Genomic DNA, 15,894 nt, shown 5'->3' with positions numbered 1-15,894 from the left:
GACAGCCCATCTCAGCCAGGAGGACTTTGGGCTCTAACTTTTGCTTTGCTTTCCTCATTGAAATATCATTTGGAGGAAGTGACTTCTTGCTTCTTTCTGGACATCCCCTTGCATTGTTATCACAGTAACAACCCCCCAAATATTACCACTGCTAATACTAAAAAACATTATACTTATAAATCTGTGCTATTGTGTCAGTTCAACATTAAATGTCCTTATTACTCTTGAACCCTTAACCTTCTCTTCCTTGATTTAGGTCATCAAAAAGAAGAGAAATGCAAAAGTAAGCAAAATGCCAAATCAGAATGAAGGTTGCAAAGTGTGGTGTGATTAATTTTCACTTCCTACTGAATTGCTAAATTAGGGAAAGAAATGGGGTTGACACCTTTGTCTCAACTGTTAAGACATTCAAGCAAGGCTGTTTGCTTAGTGAAGTTATTAAAGGAGATTAACTACCCTGGAAACAGTTCAAAAGATCAAGTGTCTTTTCTGGTAGTGGCTTTTCAACATCAAAATGGCACGGATTGAGAAGGTGCCCACATCACTTAGTTGATTTCACAATGGAGCAAGGGGCATCTCTACATTTTAAATCAGAAGTTCAGATCAATTAAAAGTTTGAACTTGCTGAGGACTCAGCCCAGATACTAGAGCCTCTTTATCTAAGCTTCTTAAAGGCTGTTAGTCTCTGCCCCTCATTGCATTTGCTTGTCTTTGCCATGCATCCTTGTATCTTTAATAGCTTATATGATACAGAGAAAATTGCTATATCCAGAAGAAGAATGCCATTATCCCCACTTATAGGCTTCCATCTTTTAATTGCAAAAAAGTGAAAAATGTTGGTTGTCATGAAGAACAAAACCTCATTTTAATAGGTTTGTCAAGTTGTCCAATGCTTCCATTTATCTTTTACTTTTACTACTGATGGTTGTTATATGAGCTGTTTAACTAAATCTGCCTTTCTATCTGTCCTGCAGGTATATAAGCACTGCAGTGCTGAAGTTTCCCAACCAATGCAGTTTTTAAATGTTGGTCCAGGAATTCTTTGGAAATCTCAAAATATGTGAAGGGCACCAGGTTGGAGATGCTCATCATTTGGGCTAAAGGGTTTCCAAATAGTACCATTATGGCTTAAAAGACCTGTGTGGCAGCAGTGATGCCCAGCCCCTAATCTTCCTAATAAAGATGTTTAAGAAGAGGGCAAATCAGCTACAGAAGATTTGTATTGGAATCTTCTCTCAGAATTCAGGTCTGATTATGGGACAGAGATGGCAATAGTTGCTTTGACTGATGACATTCATCGGGACCTAAATGGGGGGAGTGTGGCACTCATGATGTTGGTGACATGTCATACTATCAACCATGGTATTCTTTGAGACTGCCTGCAGAGGCTGGAGTTGGGGTTTGTTTTATAAGGTTCTTTTCCTCCCCGAGTCAATGGTTATGGGGGTTCAGCACTGAAAACTCTGGGAACTCCCATAAGGAGTACTTCAGGGCTGCATGGTCTCCCTCTATGTTATTTAAAATCTACATAAAACTGCTTGGAGTGATCAGTTTGGGGTGAGCGGGTCATCAATATGCAGATGACACATCATCATCAGTGGAGATGTCACCAAACTGGAGACATTGAAGAAGTCCTATATCTATCCCTTGAGACTATAAGAGTCTGGATGGTGTGAAAGAAGCTCACATTAAAACCCACCAGGTCGGTATTTCTAGTTGTCAGTAGACATCTGGAAAACTTACTTTGCCGGAAGAACCTGTTTTGCATCATCTCCATTTTGCACCCATAGGGCAATTCTAGAAAGGCTGATTCAAAAATAAGGAGAACTGATTTTGGTGTGACCAAGTAAGCATGCTTATAATTGCTGTCTAAACTTGTTTTTCCCCTAACCATACTAGGAGCAGCTATTGCACTTAATGAAGCTCATGTTGGTATAGTACATCAGATTTGGTTATCAAATTTTCTAAAAAGAATATAAAAGGGTCATGGCACAGTGATCAGCAGGCTCAGCCACAGAACATCACAGGCTGCAAATGAATTCCGGATACAGAATAAATTGCTTCATTGATATCACATGATTTGGCCTTTCATCGCATTGCAGGAGCAGAGAACCTTCACTAACCCATCTGGTTTATATATCCTGCTGATGTATATCCAACTCTTCACTATACTAAATATTCAGCAGACTAGATCTCCTGGTTATTTTTAAAGCTTTGGTCCACAAGCTTTTCTCTTTCGGAAAAAGCTTCATAGGACCACGTTATTTTTGTAGGGATTTTCCAGCATTATCCCTGCCTTTAAGAAAAAAGTAGTACAAGAAGAAAAAACAGAATATTGTGTATTTTCAAATTTAAATAATTGAGAGCAGAGTATTGAAGTTGCTATGAAGACACTGTGTTTCTCTGTTGCCCAGCTCACCTGGTGCATCAGTTGTGACCCTACCTGGTCCAGGGGGACCCAGCTACACTAACTTATGAATTTATTACCATCTGGCTAGACTACTGTAACACACTCTACTTGGAGCTGCCCTTAAAAACCGCTCAGAAACTACAATTTCTGAGAAGACACCAGTTTTGCAGACCCTGCATTGGTTTGGCATCTGGATATCTGCAGGACCACCTACCCCAACCTGACCAATGAGATCAGAGAGAAATTGTTACTGATCCCACATTTAGGGGGCTAAAGCAAAAAGGCACTGCTTTTCTGTGACAATATTGAAACTCTGGAACAGCCTCCCAGCTGAGATCAGGCTAGCCACCCCTCTGTGTTGACATGTTGGATCCTTTCAAGGAATTGTTCCAAAGAACCTTCTCCTAATCTTAGTATGCCACTTTCATTTCTTATTTTTATTGTTTGTAATTTTCTGTTCAGGTGTTGTTGTTTTACTGTTTTTATAGTTGTTATATTGTGGCTATTTTATCTGGTTTTACACTTTATATAAATCATTAAAAGTCTCTGGATTGCAGTTGAGTAGAAATGTGAAAAATCAATCAATATGTTTGCATTTTAAAAATATGTAAAAATTACATTAATATTTCCTACACTTGTGAAAATTAAACTATCTAATAAAACTATGTGAGCAGAGATTGAAAAAATATACCATGAAGGTGAGATAGTGGTCTACAGTGTTGCACAGATTGGAGTTAACAGAGAACAGAGCAGAACAACTTGATGTTATAGTGTATTATTATTTAAAATCCTGATAAAAGATCTTGAGGTAGAGATTACAACCAGTATGTATTGGTGATCTCTAAATTTTGAATGGGGGTTGCATCTGACAGTGACTTATTTCATAAGGCTTTAGAAGCTGACTCAAAATCGTTGATGCTGATCTCCAGAATATGAAACATGCATCAATTATCAAGATATAGTATGACAACACAACATAGAAATTGATGTCGTGATTGAACTTGTATTGCCATCAGTCTTCTTCATCCAAAATCCATAATTATAGCAATGTCTTTATCAGGACAATCCAAAGGTCACAAAACCATATTCAAAACTTTTCAATCTTCAGAACTTTTCACCATACAGTTGCCAAACAAAATAAAAAAGGTGGAAACCTTCTTCCAGGTTTTTCATCTTCACAGTCTCGTCCACAGCTCTGTGATCTCCTGATGTGATCTCCCCCATCCAATCATTAAGGAGGTCCATCTTGGCTTAGCTCTTTCAAGATCAGCCAAGGTCAGCTAGGTGTTGCCATCTACTGTGTCCCTAGGGTTTCTGAAATGAGGAAGCAGTGAGAAAATTGTATTCTGCCTGTAGGAGTCAGGGCAGCGTATATGGCATTTCCTCTTCCCATTTCCCCCCATAACAACGCTGTGATGGAGATTGGGGAGGGGGGCTGAGAGAGAGAGAATGTCTTGTACAAAACCAACCATGAGTTTCCACAGCTGGACTCAAATTTGGGTCTCCTGGTGCCACTCTAGACCATTACACCACAGCGGCTTTCTATTTTCCAGATCTGAGTCCTCGGTTGATGAAATCCATAGGTAAATTCCTGGATAGATGCTGAAATAATCATTAAAGAGAAATATATCCTCCACTGAACCAAGACATTTCTATAACCCTAAATCTAATTAACCTATCTCTCCAAACACTAGCATAAAATGAAATGAAATAAAATAAATTCAGCAAACCACATTTGTTGTACCCTTATTTTTAGCTAAGCTGTACAAACTTTCCAAAAGCTATGACAGTTTTCTCTGCACGGTTAAGGGACTTCGTCGATACTCCGGCTGGGTGATAATAAAAAAAATACTACAACTCCCAGAAGTCATTGGGAAAAGAATTGAAGGGAGAGCTTTTGTTGGATTTTGGTTTAGCTGCGAAATGGCTTCTGGGATATGTCGTTCAAGTTTTTCGACAGCGACGTAGGCTTCCACGGGCCTCTTCGGAGCGAGAAAACTTCTCAACCCATCAAGCACCGGGAAAACGAAGCCGGAAACTGCGCTCCGAGTCCGGAATTGAACGGTGGGGCTGCGCGCGCAGGCGGGAGAAACGGAGGTGCTTGCTGGTGAGGAGTTTCGCGCACGTCTGAAAGGACACCTGCGTAAGCGGCCGTTGGTCTAGTGGATATACGGGGTGGAGGGGAGGCGTCCTCGGCATGTGTGGGGAGGAGGATACGCGAGAAGAGGATCTGTGGCCGAGAAGCCCTAAGAAAATTTCCCAAGCAACCGCTGTCTTCCGGCCTTTGCCTGCAGCGCCTGGCCATCCGCGACGTCGCCTGGCTTTTAATAGCCCTGCCCTCTACGATGTGGGCCTAATCCCTCTTTAAGCCTGTGGCTCGGTTGCTAATAAGACGTATTTAAAACAAAAAACAAAAAAACCTAGTTTCTCTTGTTCTTCCTGCCTCTTGGGACAGTGAATTTTTCGAAGCTGGTGGATTCAGATTTTTTCCTGCCGTCACTTCTAAGACTGAAGGGAAGGAAAGGCCACCTGCTTTGAATTATATAGTCAGTTCCCAAGGGTGAAAGGCAATAATTTTATATGAGAAGAAACATCCCCTTTCTCTAGGAAGTCATGATAACCATAATGCTTTGCCCGTTGAAGTGTCCAAAGCGTCTAACAGATCTATGGTAACATTCATATAGTTAGGTGGCCCTGCTCATATAAATAATAACTACTGCATAACAGATCCTTAACTCGCTTTTCATTTATTTTATATTTTCCCCCTTGTAACTGGTATGGTTTTTAAATTGGGGAAGGGCTGTTTTTCCCATTATAAATAGCTTTTTTAGTAGAATTCTTAGTGATTGATCATTGATTATCAAATGCATATTCATATATGTCTGGCAAGCCAGCCTGCTTTCTTCTTTTAGATTTGAACATTAATATCTCTGTAGCAGAGGATAACTGATATATAAACCTCATTGCCTTAAAAAAAAATTTCCTAGTAAGAAAGACATGCTTTGTTCCCCCATTAATGTTTTTCTCACTTCCTCTTACCTGCCCAAAATGACATGAAAGCTGTGGACATGTTGCAGTCATGGATTCAGGCCCATCAGAAATATATTTGTTAAGTCTGTCTTTTAAAATAAGGATAAAAACAGGAACTTAACTTACTTCAATAACAAGCTTGATGGGAAAGAAAAAGATAATATGCTCTTTGGCTTTCCCACAGTTGAGATAGCAAGGACCAAGACAACTATGGAAGATTTTGATGGGGACTTCTCCAGTCACAGAAAAGCCATTATGTCTGAATTATGTTGCAATCAGATTGCTGCAAACATCCTGTGAGTCTTTTCTCTCTGGAACAATTTTATTTACTGCCCAATTGTGGGGAGGAGGTGAATGGATCAGAGAGAGAAACAAGAAGCTGTAATGTGCATTTCTTTACTCTACTTTTCTTAGTGCCTGAAAAACAAAGCTCTTAAGTTGGGTTTGCTTCTTTTCTTTCTGTTCTCCTCCAATTATATTCTTATGCTTGGGTGGTTTAATTGGGTTATTTTGTTGTTAGTGATGCTTTAAATGGTCTTACAGATCAAGTAGCTGTGTAAGTCAAACACTGAGGTACAGTACCTGATATCGGTGCCTAATGTGCAATAATATATAGCTACCCAAAAATTCCACTGGATATAAATTGGATTAATAAATAAAATAAATATCTTTGCTTTCTAGTTTTAAAAGGATTATTTGCAGATGATAACATTGCAGAGCTAGAGACTACACTTACCAAAATGACAAGTACTATTGATATACTAGAAAATTGCAACTCCACATTTTTTGATTGCGCTGATGATATGTCCAACCTCTTACTGCCAGGGTACAGGATCTCAGAACCTTGGTGGCTTTTACTGACCCAGAGGATGGAATACTGGTTCAAACTCCAGATGGTGAGTGGCTAGAAGGTTCTTCCATGCCTGTTTACCATCACCATAAAGTACATTCTGGTACAGCTCTTTGTCAAATATAGTTTTCCCATGTTGGGGAATCTGTCACTAAAGAATAAGAATTAGTGCTGTTGGGCTACTAAACATGCTTAAGTACCTGAAAAAGCCTTCAGGCTTCAAGAATAGCGTGTAGCTGTCCCAACAAACCTAATGTTTGTCTACACACAAAAGTAGTACAGAATTGTAATTAATTTGGAGCACCAAATATCATTTTGGAAGCCATTTTAGAGAATTGTCAAAACAAAATGAAGCCATTTTATGTTCCGGACTTGTGCACAATCCTTCTAAGTGGTAATGGCTCCCACATCAGCGCAAAGAAATTATTGCATTACAGGTGCAGAAAACGGAACACATAATTTACCAAAGAAGCCACTAGTTTATACTAAATATTATCTCTAACTTCAAACAAAAAGCAAAATATGATAACTGTAGATTATTTACTATTATTAAGTTTTTTTATTCTGTCTCACAGTTTTCGATAGTATTCTGCAGTAGATCATAGTTTTCCTCAGCTTGTTTTTTACATTTTATTTCTTGTAAGCAAGAACTTTGCTGTATTTAAGGCAGCTGATCTTTAATGTAAATTCTTGGTAGGTTGGTACTGATAGGTAGCCTACTACTCTTAACAAAATCTTAATTAAAATTAAATTCTGTTCTCTGGGCTGAAATCTAAAACACTAAAAATTGACCAGCTGAGAGTTGCTCCAAAAGTATGATTACTGGATGTTTGCACTTTGTAAAAGGAGATGCACTGATGGCATTTAATCTAGAAAGAATAGCAGAAATAGGCTAGAATTTGTACTCTATCTTGGAAAACCATAATAATGTGGCAGGTTACAGGATTACAGATTCATTTAAAAATAAATAGAAAAAAATCACATAACATCACAAGAAATCTTATAATAGAATCTACATAGACTCTACTTATACAATATCAATGTTGTTTATAAAAACAAGAGTGATCCAAGCTGATATAATAGATTAAATTAAAATGCCTATGTTAATTGTTTTCTCTCTTCTTTTTGTTTTAAAGTCTTGGAGCTTTTGGTCTTGAATCTCTTGATGTAAATAAAGGAGCGGTTGTGAATAATGTGTCTTTACACATTTGCATTTAACTGTTCCTTTTTGTTCTAGGCTTTAAACACCCTCTGAAAAACAGCTGAAAAAAAATATTTGGCTGCAGAAAGACCCGAGTCAAGGTAGTATAAACAAGTAATTACCAAGAATGGGAGATGAAGGTGCAGGCGAACCCTTTGTGGGTTTAGTGACTGGTGGGGCCACAGATTATGAAGGCATCCTTCCCTCAGATACAGTTTCCCTGAGTGACTCAGATTCAGAAGATTTTGAGTTTGCAGGCAATGCTGAAGTTGATGCTGAATCCCCTGAGGAGCCCCTTTCTTCAGATGATGTGGATTATGAATCAAATAAGAGTGGTGACGCTTTGCACAGCAGCCAAAAATCATTTGTTCAGCCATTTCATTTGAAAGGCATGAGTTCAAGCTTTTCACAGCGCAGCCAGAACATTTTTGATTGTCTGGAAGGAGCAGCCAAGCAGGCAGTGCCGTTGATGGCTGAAGACAGTGTCATTGATAGAAAGTTTAAACGCCCTCTGCCGCCACCCAGCATTTCAAACAAGATGCCTGTGGAAAGCTTTGGAAGACAACATGAGCCAATTCAATCTAAAAAAAGTTCTCCAGCAGTTCCTGATTATGTGGCCCATCCAGAACGCTGGACCAAGTACAGTTTGGAGGATGTTGCAGAATGTAGTGATAATACCAACAGATCAGTTGCTATGGAGTTCCTGAGTGGCCTGAAGAAGGGTAGAAAGGAACAAAGCTCAACATGTCCTGAAAATTATACACCATCTTTCAACCAGGATGCTTCTAGCTCTGGTGCAGGAAGAATTGTCTTTACCAAACCCACAAAGGCAGGCTTAGACAGGTCAGAAAGAAAAAGAGTAGCTTCAACAGAGGAAAAGGAGGAGGCCAACATTATTAATGCAAACCAAGAGGTCAAAGGAAGGCCTTTGTGTAACTTGGATGCCCAGAATAAAGGTGATATAATGGTAGTAGATCCCTTAGGGAGCAGAGTAAAAGAAGTGGAAGATTGGGAGCAGCTGAAATTAGAAGAACTAGGTCCTCAAACAGCCAACACAGGTTTTCCAGAGGTGCATGAAGAGAATGTGATGGCAACCGTGGGGTTCCATGGTAGCAAGAAAAGGAGTAGGAAACATTTGCGACCCAAAGCTAACCATGATGAAGAAGAAGACGAATCCTAAAAGCCAGAAACATATTTGTCTTTTCCCAGTGATTGCTTATGCAAAATATTTTCTTCATCATTTGCATGAATTTGGGCAATTTGTTTCCCTTAACATGCTTGGAGCTGTGACTTAAAGTACTTGTAACTTTGCCCTTTCCAATGAAACCCTTTCCAACAGTAAAAATTATGAGACATTTTGCTTTGAGATAGTCCAACAATACCTGCAGAGTTTCTGCCTATGAAGTAAGTCTCGGCTATTAATACCAAAACTTGTGACTAAATATTAGCATCTCCATGAACTCATAACTGACAAAACATGTCCTGTGGATGAGATGCAAGATTTGTCTGTTTACTGTAGCTGAGGCAAAGGTTTAACCAATATTATTTCACACCATGAATTAAGAGTACGAAAAATGACAACTCATATGTTGCTTGGGTAGAGATGAGGAGATGTAAACATACTATATGTTAAGATCATAGGAAAAGTTTTACAGAATTGGAAGAGATGATTTCTAAAATTAAATATAGCCAACAAATCCATACCTGGACTTGATTGGATCAGACTGTTGAATTGCCACAACTTCCCTGACAACTAAAGTTTTTTTTCTCCATTTTGAGAGCTGCTCCTAAAGTACAGGGATTCGTGTCAGCCTAATTGGGTTTGTGAGGAATAAAGGAGCTTAAAATAGGCTTTGTAGCAGAACATCCTTTTCATATTTTTTGGTGTCAATAAAACTTGGGAATGACTGCTTCACTTGGTTCAGAATTTTGTGTCTCTGTGTTAACAACTAGCCATTTGTGTCAAGAGCTAACTATATTTCCCTCTCTACCCTTTTATGATACCCCTCCATACCCTTTTTCTGTTCATCATACCTTTTCTGTTCACACTTTCTGCCTTTGCATATAAGGAAACAAGATGTTCATCTTTTCATTGACTAATGCTAACCTTTGATGGTTAGCCACTTTAGTGGGTGAAGTAAACCCGGTCTTTATTTAGCAACTGCATTCTGTTCCAACGACTTGGTTGTTAAGTGAAATGGTTGCTAGGTGAACATGTGACAGAGAGAGACTACAAAGATTACTGGCTGCTGCCATCTCATTCAGATAAAGTTCTCTTGTACAGCTATGTCAGCGTTACTCTCACTCTGGCATGCATTGTTGTCAAGGTCATAAATACACACATTGGTTTTTATTACTATTTACAGGTAGTCCTCATCTAGTAACTACAGTTGGGAGCGGCAACTCAGTCATTAAGTGAAACAGTTGCTAAGTGAAACCACAACGGTGCTTATGATCTTACTTCAGCTTTTCTTTGCTTTACAGACCTGCAAAAGTTGTAAATGTATGGATTGGTCGCAAAGCTACTTTTTTATCACCATTGTAACTGCAGTCGCTGTTTGAGGCAGTTGCTAAACAAGGACTACCTGTATAGTTGGATTGAAACTATTTTGCAATCTAATGGCACTAAAGAAATAAAGGTAATGAAGCTGTAGCACTGTTAACCCATGTGGATTGATCAGTGGAAACTAAGATCGGAAATTCTACACTAGTAATAGGGCTAATTTCAAGAAGAAAAGCACAAAACGGGAAGAAGATCAATGAATGCTACGTACAACTGTATCCAGGAAGTATAATAATTTGAAAATACACAAGGTACATTATATAAATGTTGCTTGGTTATAAAAAATATTATTGGAAGGGTCTGGTCTAAATGAATTTGCAGAGTCATACATAATGTAAGATTTATTTTAATGGTGCAGATTGGAATTAGAAACACAGGTAATATTTTTGAGATTCAGGTAGATGGGTTACTGAAAATGAACAGTCTTCTAAAGCACATTGGATACAATGTTAAAATTAGGAAAGTTTTATGTAGTTATGATGCAGCAGTACTCTGACATTAAAAAAAAGATCCATTAATTGAGCTGACAAAATTATACAGAGAAGTATCTGATCTGTTACAATCAGCTATCTATGTACATCACATTGTCAAACTGACTGGTGTCTACCCCATCTTCTTTTTCTGGTACAGCCATTTGATCAGTGCCTGTATTTATGAAACATATGAAAATTTAAATGAAAATATTGGTTATTATAAAAAGTGAGCAGCAGAACAAGCTTTGAACAAGTTACATCTTGTAGTTCCTCTTATCAAAGCTAGCTTGTCTTTTATTAAAAAAGAAAAGCCTTTCTTATATGTTTTCTATGCATTTCAGTAGAGATGTTCAATAATGGGAAAACAATAGATGTACAATCCTTGAAGGTTAATCTGGCATGTTTTTATGGACCAAATTCCACTACAACAGATGCATTTAGGATTGCTCTCAATTTGCCTGAGTATCAGGTTGAAAACACCTATTTTTATCTTAATTTACATATTCATTAATTTTTTGTTACAAGAAAGTCCATTTGTGCTTAATTTTAACATGTATTATCAAGACGTGTTTATTTTTACCTGGCTTAAAAGAGAAGTAAGGAGGTTTGAGGCCTTCCGTATCCAAAAAGAGGCAAAACTTTGGGAGCTTCTGTGCTAAGCTATCATAATACTCATAACTGGGTGTGAGGTTTTTTTTCCCCCTTCTCACTAGCAGGTATTAAATTAATTAACTGGTATGGCCAGTTCCTGCTGTTGTGTCTGGGGTATTTCTTGTCCTGCCTATATGCAATTCTTAAATATCCCAAGCTTGATATTCAAGTGCCCCTTCTGTGCCTGCTGAGACTGATACCTGAGGGAGCCTTGTGGTAAGTTAATAATTGTATGGCATATGCATTTTAATGCAGAAAAACATGTAGCTGTAAGAAATTGGGTAAGTTTTAAGATGTCACAAGACTGTCCAAAGGTGGTAGGGAGTGTTTGTTTTGTTTTGATACCTTCAGGTTAGTTTTGACTCCTGGCAACTGCCTGGAGCAGTCCATGCAGTTTTCCTGGCAAGATTTTCAGAAGTGGTTTGTCCTTGCCTGCTTCCTAGGCCTGAGAGGGAGTGACTGGCCCAAGGTCACGAAGCTGGCTTCATGCCTAAGGTGGGACTAAAACTCAGAGTCTCCCCGTTTCTAGGCTGGTGCCTTAACCGCTACACCAAACTGGCTCTCCTTCCAAAGTTACTCCTGTGGAAACAAGCATCTGAAAGCACACAGTGGAAGAGCCTTCCTGAAGCTAACCAGGCCCCAAGATGGGCTGTACTTTCTTAGACCGCTGTAATGGGCAGAAGGAATAACATTGAGGAACCAGAGGATGAGCCACAACCAAGACAAAGGTCAGATAAAAGAAACCTGAGTCCAGGGCAGAACTGTAACCTGAGAATGTATCTCAGACAAGACCCTCCCTAGTTCACACAAAGATGGAGGGAGGGAGGGAGGGAGGGAGGGAGCACATTCAGACTTGTAAGATTCTGTTAGTACAACCTTATAATAAAAGTATTTGCATGCATGACTTTGGTTTCCTAGTCTAGTCTACCTTGCTGACAACCACCATCAGATAAATTGTAGAAATGTCGAAATTCAACATTTGAATGTCTCAGTCTTTCTTAAAATGAGTTTTTAAAGCTAGACACTCGATTATGTTATTTGTTGTGCTGTCCTCTGTTCAAGTTGCTTCGGTGGTATATGCGCCCACCTCTCCCCACTTAATTCTCACCACGCCCTTGCAGTATGAGTTTGGCTAATGGGAAAGTGGCTGGCATGAAGAGGTCACTTTGTGCTGCATGCCCACCTTCGTCCCATATTTTCACATGGGAGGTTGAGGTGGAGTAAAGCGGGTTTGCTGTGAGCTACCTAGCCAGGCAAGAGCATGGCAAGATTTTAAGTTCCTAACTATTACATCCTTGTGGCTTTTTGTTATAATATAATGATTAAGGAAATAACAAGGTCTACACATTCCTAAGGGCCATGGCTTGTTTACCCATAGTTTATTGAATAAAGTATAGTTTGTTTTGTTGGCACAACTTTGTTTAGATTTGTTTGTTTAGATTTGATTTTTAATGGATTAGTTATTTATGGGGGATTTTTAATTGTTGATGGGGTTTCTGATTTTAATTGTGAGCCGCTCAGAGTCACCCACTGGGGGGAGATGGGCGGCATACAAATTTAATAATAAATAAATAAACAAACTTGTTAAGCATGAATTAAAATGGTGCATTCATAAAACACAGCCCAAACCAAGCAAACTGCATTATGATTTAATACAATATGTGACAACTCACAGCCAATGTTGTTCTTAGCAGTTATGGACTCTTCTACAGCAATTTGGTATAAGTTGTGTATTAGTTTTTATGGACTTTGCTATCTAGTCTTTTTTTTTTTTTTTTTTTACTGTTTTGCCTTCCTCCCCCACCCCCACCCACGAAATCTTTGTCAGCACATTACTCACATGTATAGTTCAGAGTTGGCTTGTTGAAAAATAAGCTGTTTTTCACTAAGGCATCTGCCACTGAAGAAAGCATAACTGTGCAATAGCTAATCTGCATAATAAAAACAAGTTATTTGGATCCCATTACTATTCAAATGACATACCATAATTATAATGCTAATTATAGAAAAGATCTGTGGAAGCAAAGCTGACGGCATAGCGTTTTTCTTTTGTGATGCAGTCATAGAATCTGAGAATGCGGCCATAGGCTGGACTTTGAAACCCTCTACCCATTTACTAAGGGTTGACCCTTCAGTAGGTTTACTTCTAGATAGCTGCATATACAGTATATTTGCTTTTGCAACATTTCTTCTTAGCTCTTTTGTTACATTGAGACCCTTGAATCTATGAACTGTGCATTGGGTTTACAATCCAGAAGTGTCATTTGAATGGAATATAAGAGATTTTGAAGGTATACCTGTTATTCTGCTTCAACAGAGCAAAGAAAGTCCTTAACAAAGTCAAGACAAATGAAAAACAATCTGGAATTATATTAGAGGTTTCCCCCACTAGAGAAGGGCAGATGATTATATGCCACAGACTACATTTTATAGTAGTGTTTTCATAATGTCTGTAAACTTCAATGAAGTCTCCTCCTTCCAGAGAAGGCCATAAACTATTGTTTATCCCCCTCACCTAAACATGCTCCAAACAAAAAAATATTAGGGCATGAAATCCTATCCTGGCATGATTTCTGAAAGTTAATCTTGTAAACATATACTGTACAATTTAATCCATGATATATATGTTACTATGTATGAAGAAATAAAAAATTGTGCTGCTGAAGCATGAAAAGTAGAATTCTTACTTGTGACTCCAAAGATCTAAGCTGTTTCTCTTGCTCTTTTAGGCCACTAAAATTCTTTAAAAGGTTGTCCACCCTGTTTTAAAATAAACAAACACCAATAGAGTCAGAACAAGAAAGTTGTCATTAGAGGAGGTCCTGAAGAGCTCATTAAAGCATACACAAAAAACATCCAAGACATGTTCAGGATAGTTTCTACTGCAGATAATTTCAGCGAATTAATAATTAGTCATCCTTCTAGGAAATGGACAGCAAGATTGAATCCATCCACCTACTAACTCCTATCTTCTTGCAGATAGTGTTCTTGAGTGATCGCTATCTGCTGCTCAAATTCCATGTACATAGATTCTACATGGAGGTAACAGTTGACACTTCTGTGCAATCCTGACCTAGTCAGAAGTCAACCTATAGCCTTCAGTGATCCTATGGGAGACATTGTGTGTCCGAATTGGAATAAGACATTAGAATCTGTGTTGTTCATCTCTACATCATAGCTTAGGTAAACACAAAGAATGACTTGTATTAATGCCATTCCTGTCATTCTCATGCAAGGGCTCTATTCCAAATAACGTGTGTACATTTTTGAATGCTGGAATTACCCATATCACTTAGGGAAGAATCTGTTTGTACACATCTGCAGTTCATCACTAGCATGGGTTGGATTGAAGAACAACAATGTTGGATTAAGTTGCATGTGGGGGGGTGCAGTTAACAACTCCAGAAGAAAGGGAAATGAGCAAAAAGTAAGAGAATGATAACAAAATAAATAAAGCCATCCTTCCATTATAAAATGTTTGCTGCTGACTATTATAAATACGTTGCTTGCTTTTTAATTACTACCAAACCACGTTTTACTTGCTGAACCATGTATACTTACTTGTCTGACATTTTCTTCAGCTTTTCCTCATTGCTTTCTTTTTTCTTTGTTTCCAGATTTGCCAGGTAATTTTCTTTCTGTAGCACCTCCCAGGTTATTAATTTTTGATCCAGACCTTCTGGAAGATCTCTTTCTGAAGGAAGGGAAGGTTAGATCAGGGGCAGGGGAGGGAAGCGGTTGCCAAAGGGGGTGAGGGTGGGGGGACAAAACCAGAATATAGCAAAATTATCACTATTATTGGTTTTCTATAGAGTTTCAACATGAAGCTACAATCAAAAGAACATTGAATACACCCCAGTAATGCTGTATGCCCAGTTTAGCATTCCTAGAGCTCTCTTAAACTTGAAGATACATTTTAAGAATGGGAGTATGAAAGGGACCTCTTAGTCTAAGTGTAATGGCTGACATGTTGCTGTTCCTTGTAAGCTGAGAAGTTCAGTAAGACAATGCATGCATGATACAGGACCCCACTCCTGCATCCCCAGTTTAGGAAAAAAGAGTTGTTTGCGTCAGTGGTCGAGCTGTTTCCACACACAAATTTCCATCCCTACCCTGGAGGATTTGTGGGCATCCTTAACTTCCATGCTGAGTGCTCCCTCACAGCCCTGATGTAGACAACTGTCCTATGTTGATTTAAAATGTGGAATCATGTTTTTAATCTACTTGCAGTAGAACTGGAGAATCTCCTGGAGAGGGATACAGCAAAGTAGTCTGCATGTGTAACTTTGGATCTTGCAGATATTCATCATTTGTTCTCTATGCTACAGCAGTAATAGTTGCTATTGACTTTATATTTTTAAGAAACGAGTTTTTATTTTTTTAATTAGTTAAATTTAATTTTTAATTCAATTTTGTTTTTAACACTAATTTGTTTTACTGTAATCACAAATAATGCCATTTTAATGCAGTTTTCAACAATTAATGACCCAGATACTCTGGATTACAAACCATCTGGAAGGCACCATATTGGAGAAGGTTATTCATCCTTACAACATTTTAATTAAAAAAAATACTAACCCACAGCTAATTATATAGAAATGAACTATACTATTGCATGAAATTGATTTTCAAAACACTATTCAGAAGCTAGCCAAACTTTCTATCCTTTCCCATGCTAAAAGGGTAAAAGTAAGCACTGGCAGAGAATACTCTCAT

At 38.4% G+C, this 15,894-nt stretch overlaps 2 protein-coding genes across 6 annotated transcripts in view; one reads left to right on the top strand and one right to left on the bottom strand.

Annotated features, from left to right (window-relative positions):
- Nucleotides 1-4,416: 4,416 nt before the first annotated feature.
- TSSC4 (tumor suppressing subtransferable candidate 4) lies at nt 4,417-9,950 on the top strand. 5 transcript variants are annotated; one of them, XM_007422228.4, is made up of 4 exons: nt 4,417-4,553; nt 5,625-5,736; nt 6,266-6,336; nt 7,528-9,950. In XM_007422228.4, exon 4 carries the CDS (start codon nt 7,619-7,621, stop codon nt 8,669-8,671), a length of 1,053 nt encoding a protein of 350 aa, XP_007422290.2. In that variant the 5' UTR covers nt 4,417-4,553; nt 5,625-5,736; nt 6,266-6,336; nt 7,528-7,618; the 3' UTR covers nt 8,672-9,950. The 5 variants fall into 5 exon arrangements, with proteins under 5 accessions (XP_007422290.2, XP_015746477.2, XP_015746478.2 ...); XM_015890991.3 differs by lacking the exon at nt 6,266-6,336; XM_088146050.1 differs by lacking the exon at nt 6,266-6,336 and having other exon boundaries at nt 4,496-4,517.
- A 591-nt stretch (nt 9,951-10,541) lies between these two features.
- The window catches only part of TRPM5 (transient receptor potential cation channel subfamily M member 5), a 55,691-nt gene continuing 50,338 nt past the window's right edge, over nt 10,542-15,894 (bottom strand). Inside the window, exons 22-25 of the mRNA XM_007422230.3 lie at nt 14,740-14,872; nt 13,866-13,938; nt 13,019-13,109; nt 10,542-10,699 (exon numbers count right to left, since the gene is read on the bottom strand). Coding sequence (XP_007422292.1) covers nt 10,617-10,699; nt 13,019-13,109; nt 13,866-13,938; nt 14,740-14,872 — 380 coding nt within the window. The 3' untranslated portion in view covers nt 10,542-10,616. The remainder of the gene's footprint in view (nt 10,700-13,018; nt 13,110-13,865; nt 13,939-14,739; nt 14,873-15,894) is intronic.

The sequence above is a fragment of the Python bivittatus genome, unplaced genomic scaffold (genome assembly GCF_059951505.1).
Source record: "Python bivittatus isolate LINGU-HERP-01145 unplaced genomic scaffold, Pbiv_v1 ctg000480_np1212, whole genome shotgun sequence".
Classification (NCBI taxonomy): Eukaryota; Metazoa; Chordata; class Lepidosauria; order Squamata; family Pythonidae; genus Python; species Python bivittatus.
The sequence above is the reverse complement of the archived record's forward strand: the minus strand, read 5'-3'. Positions and strand labels throughout refer to the sequence as shown.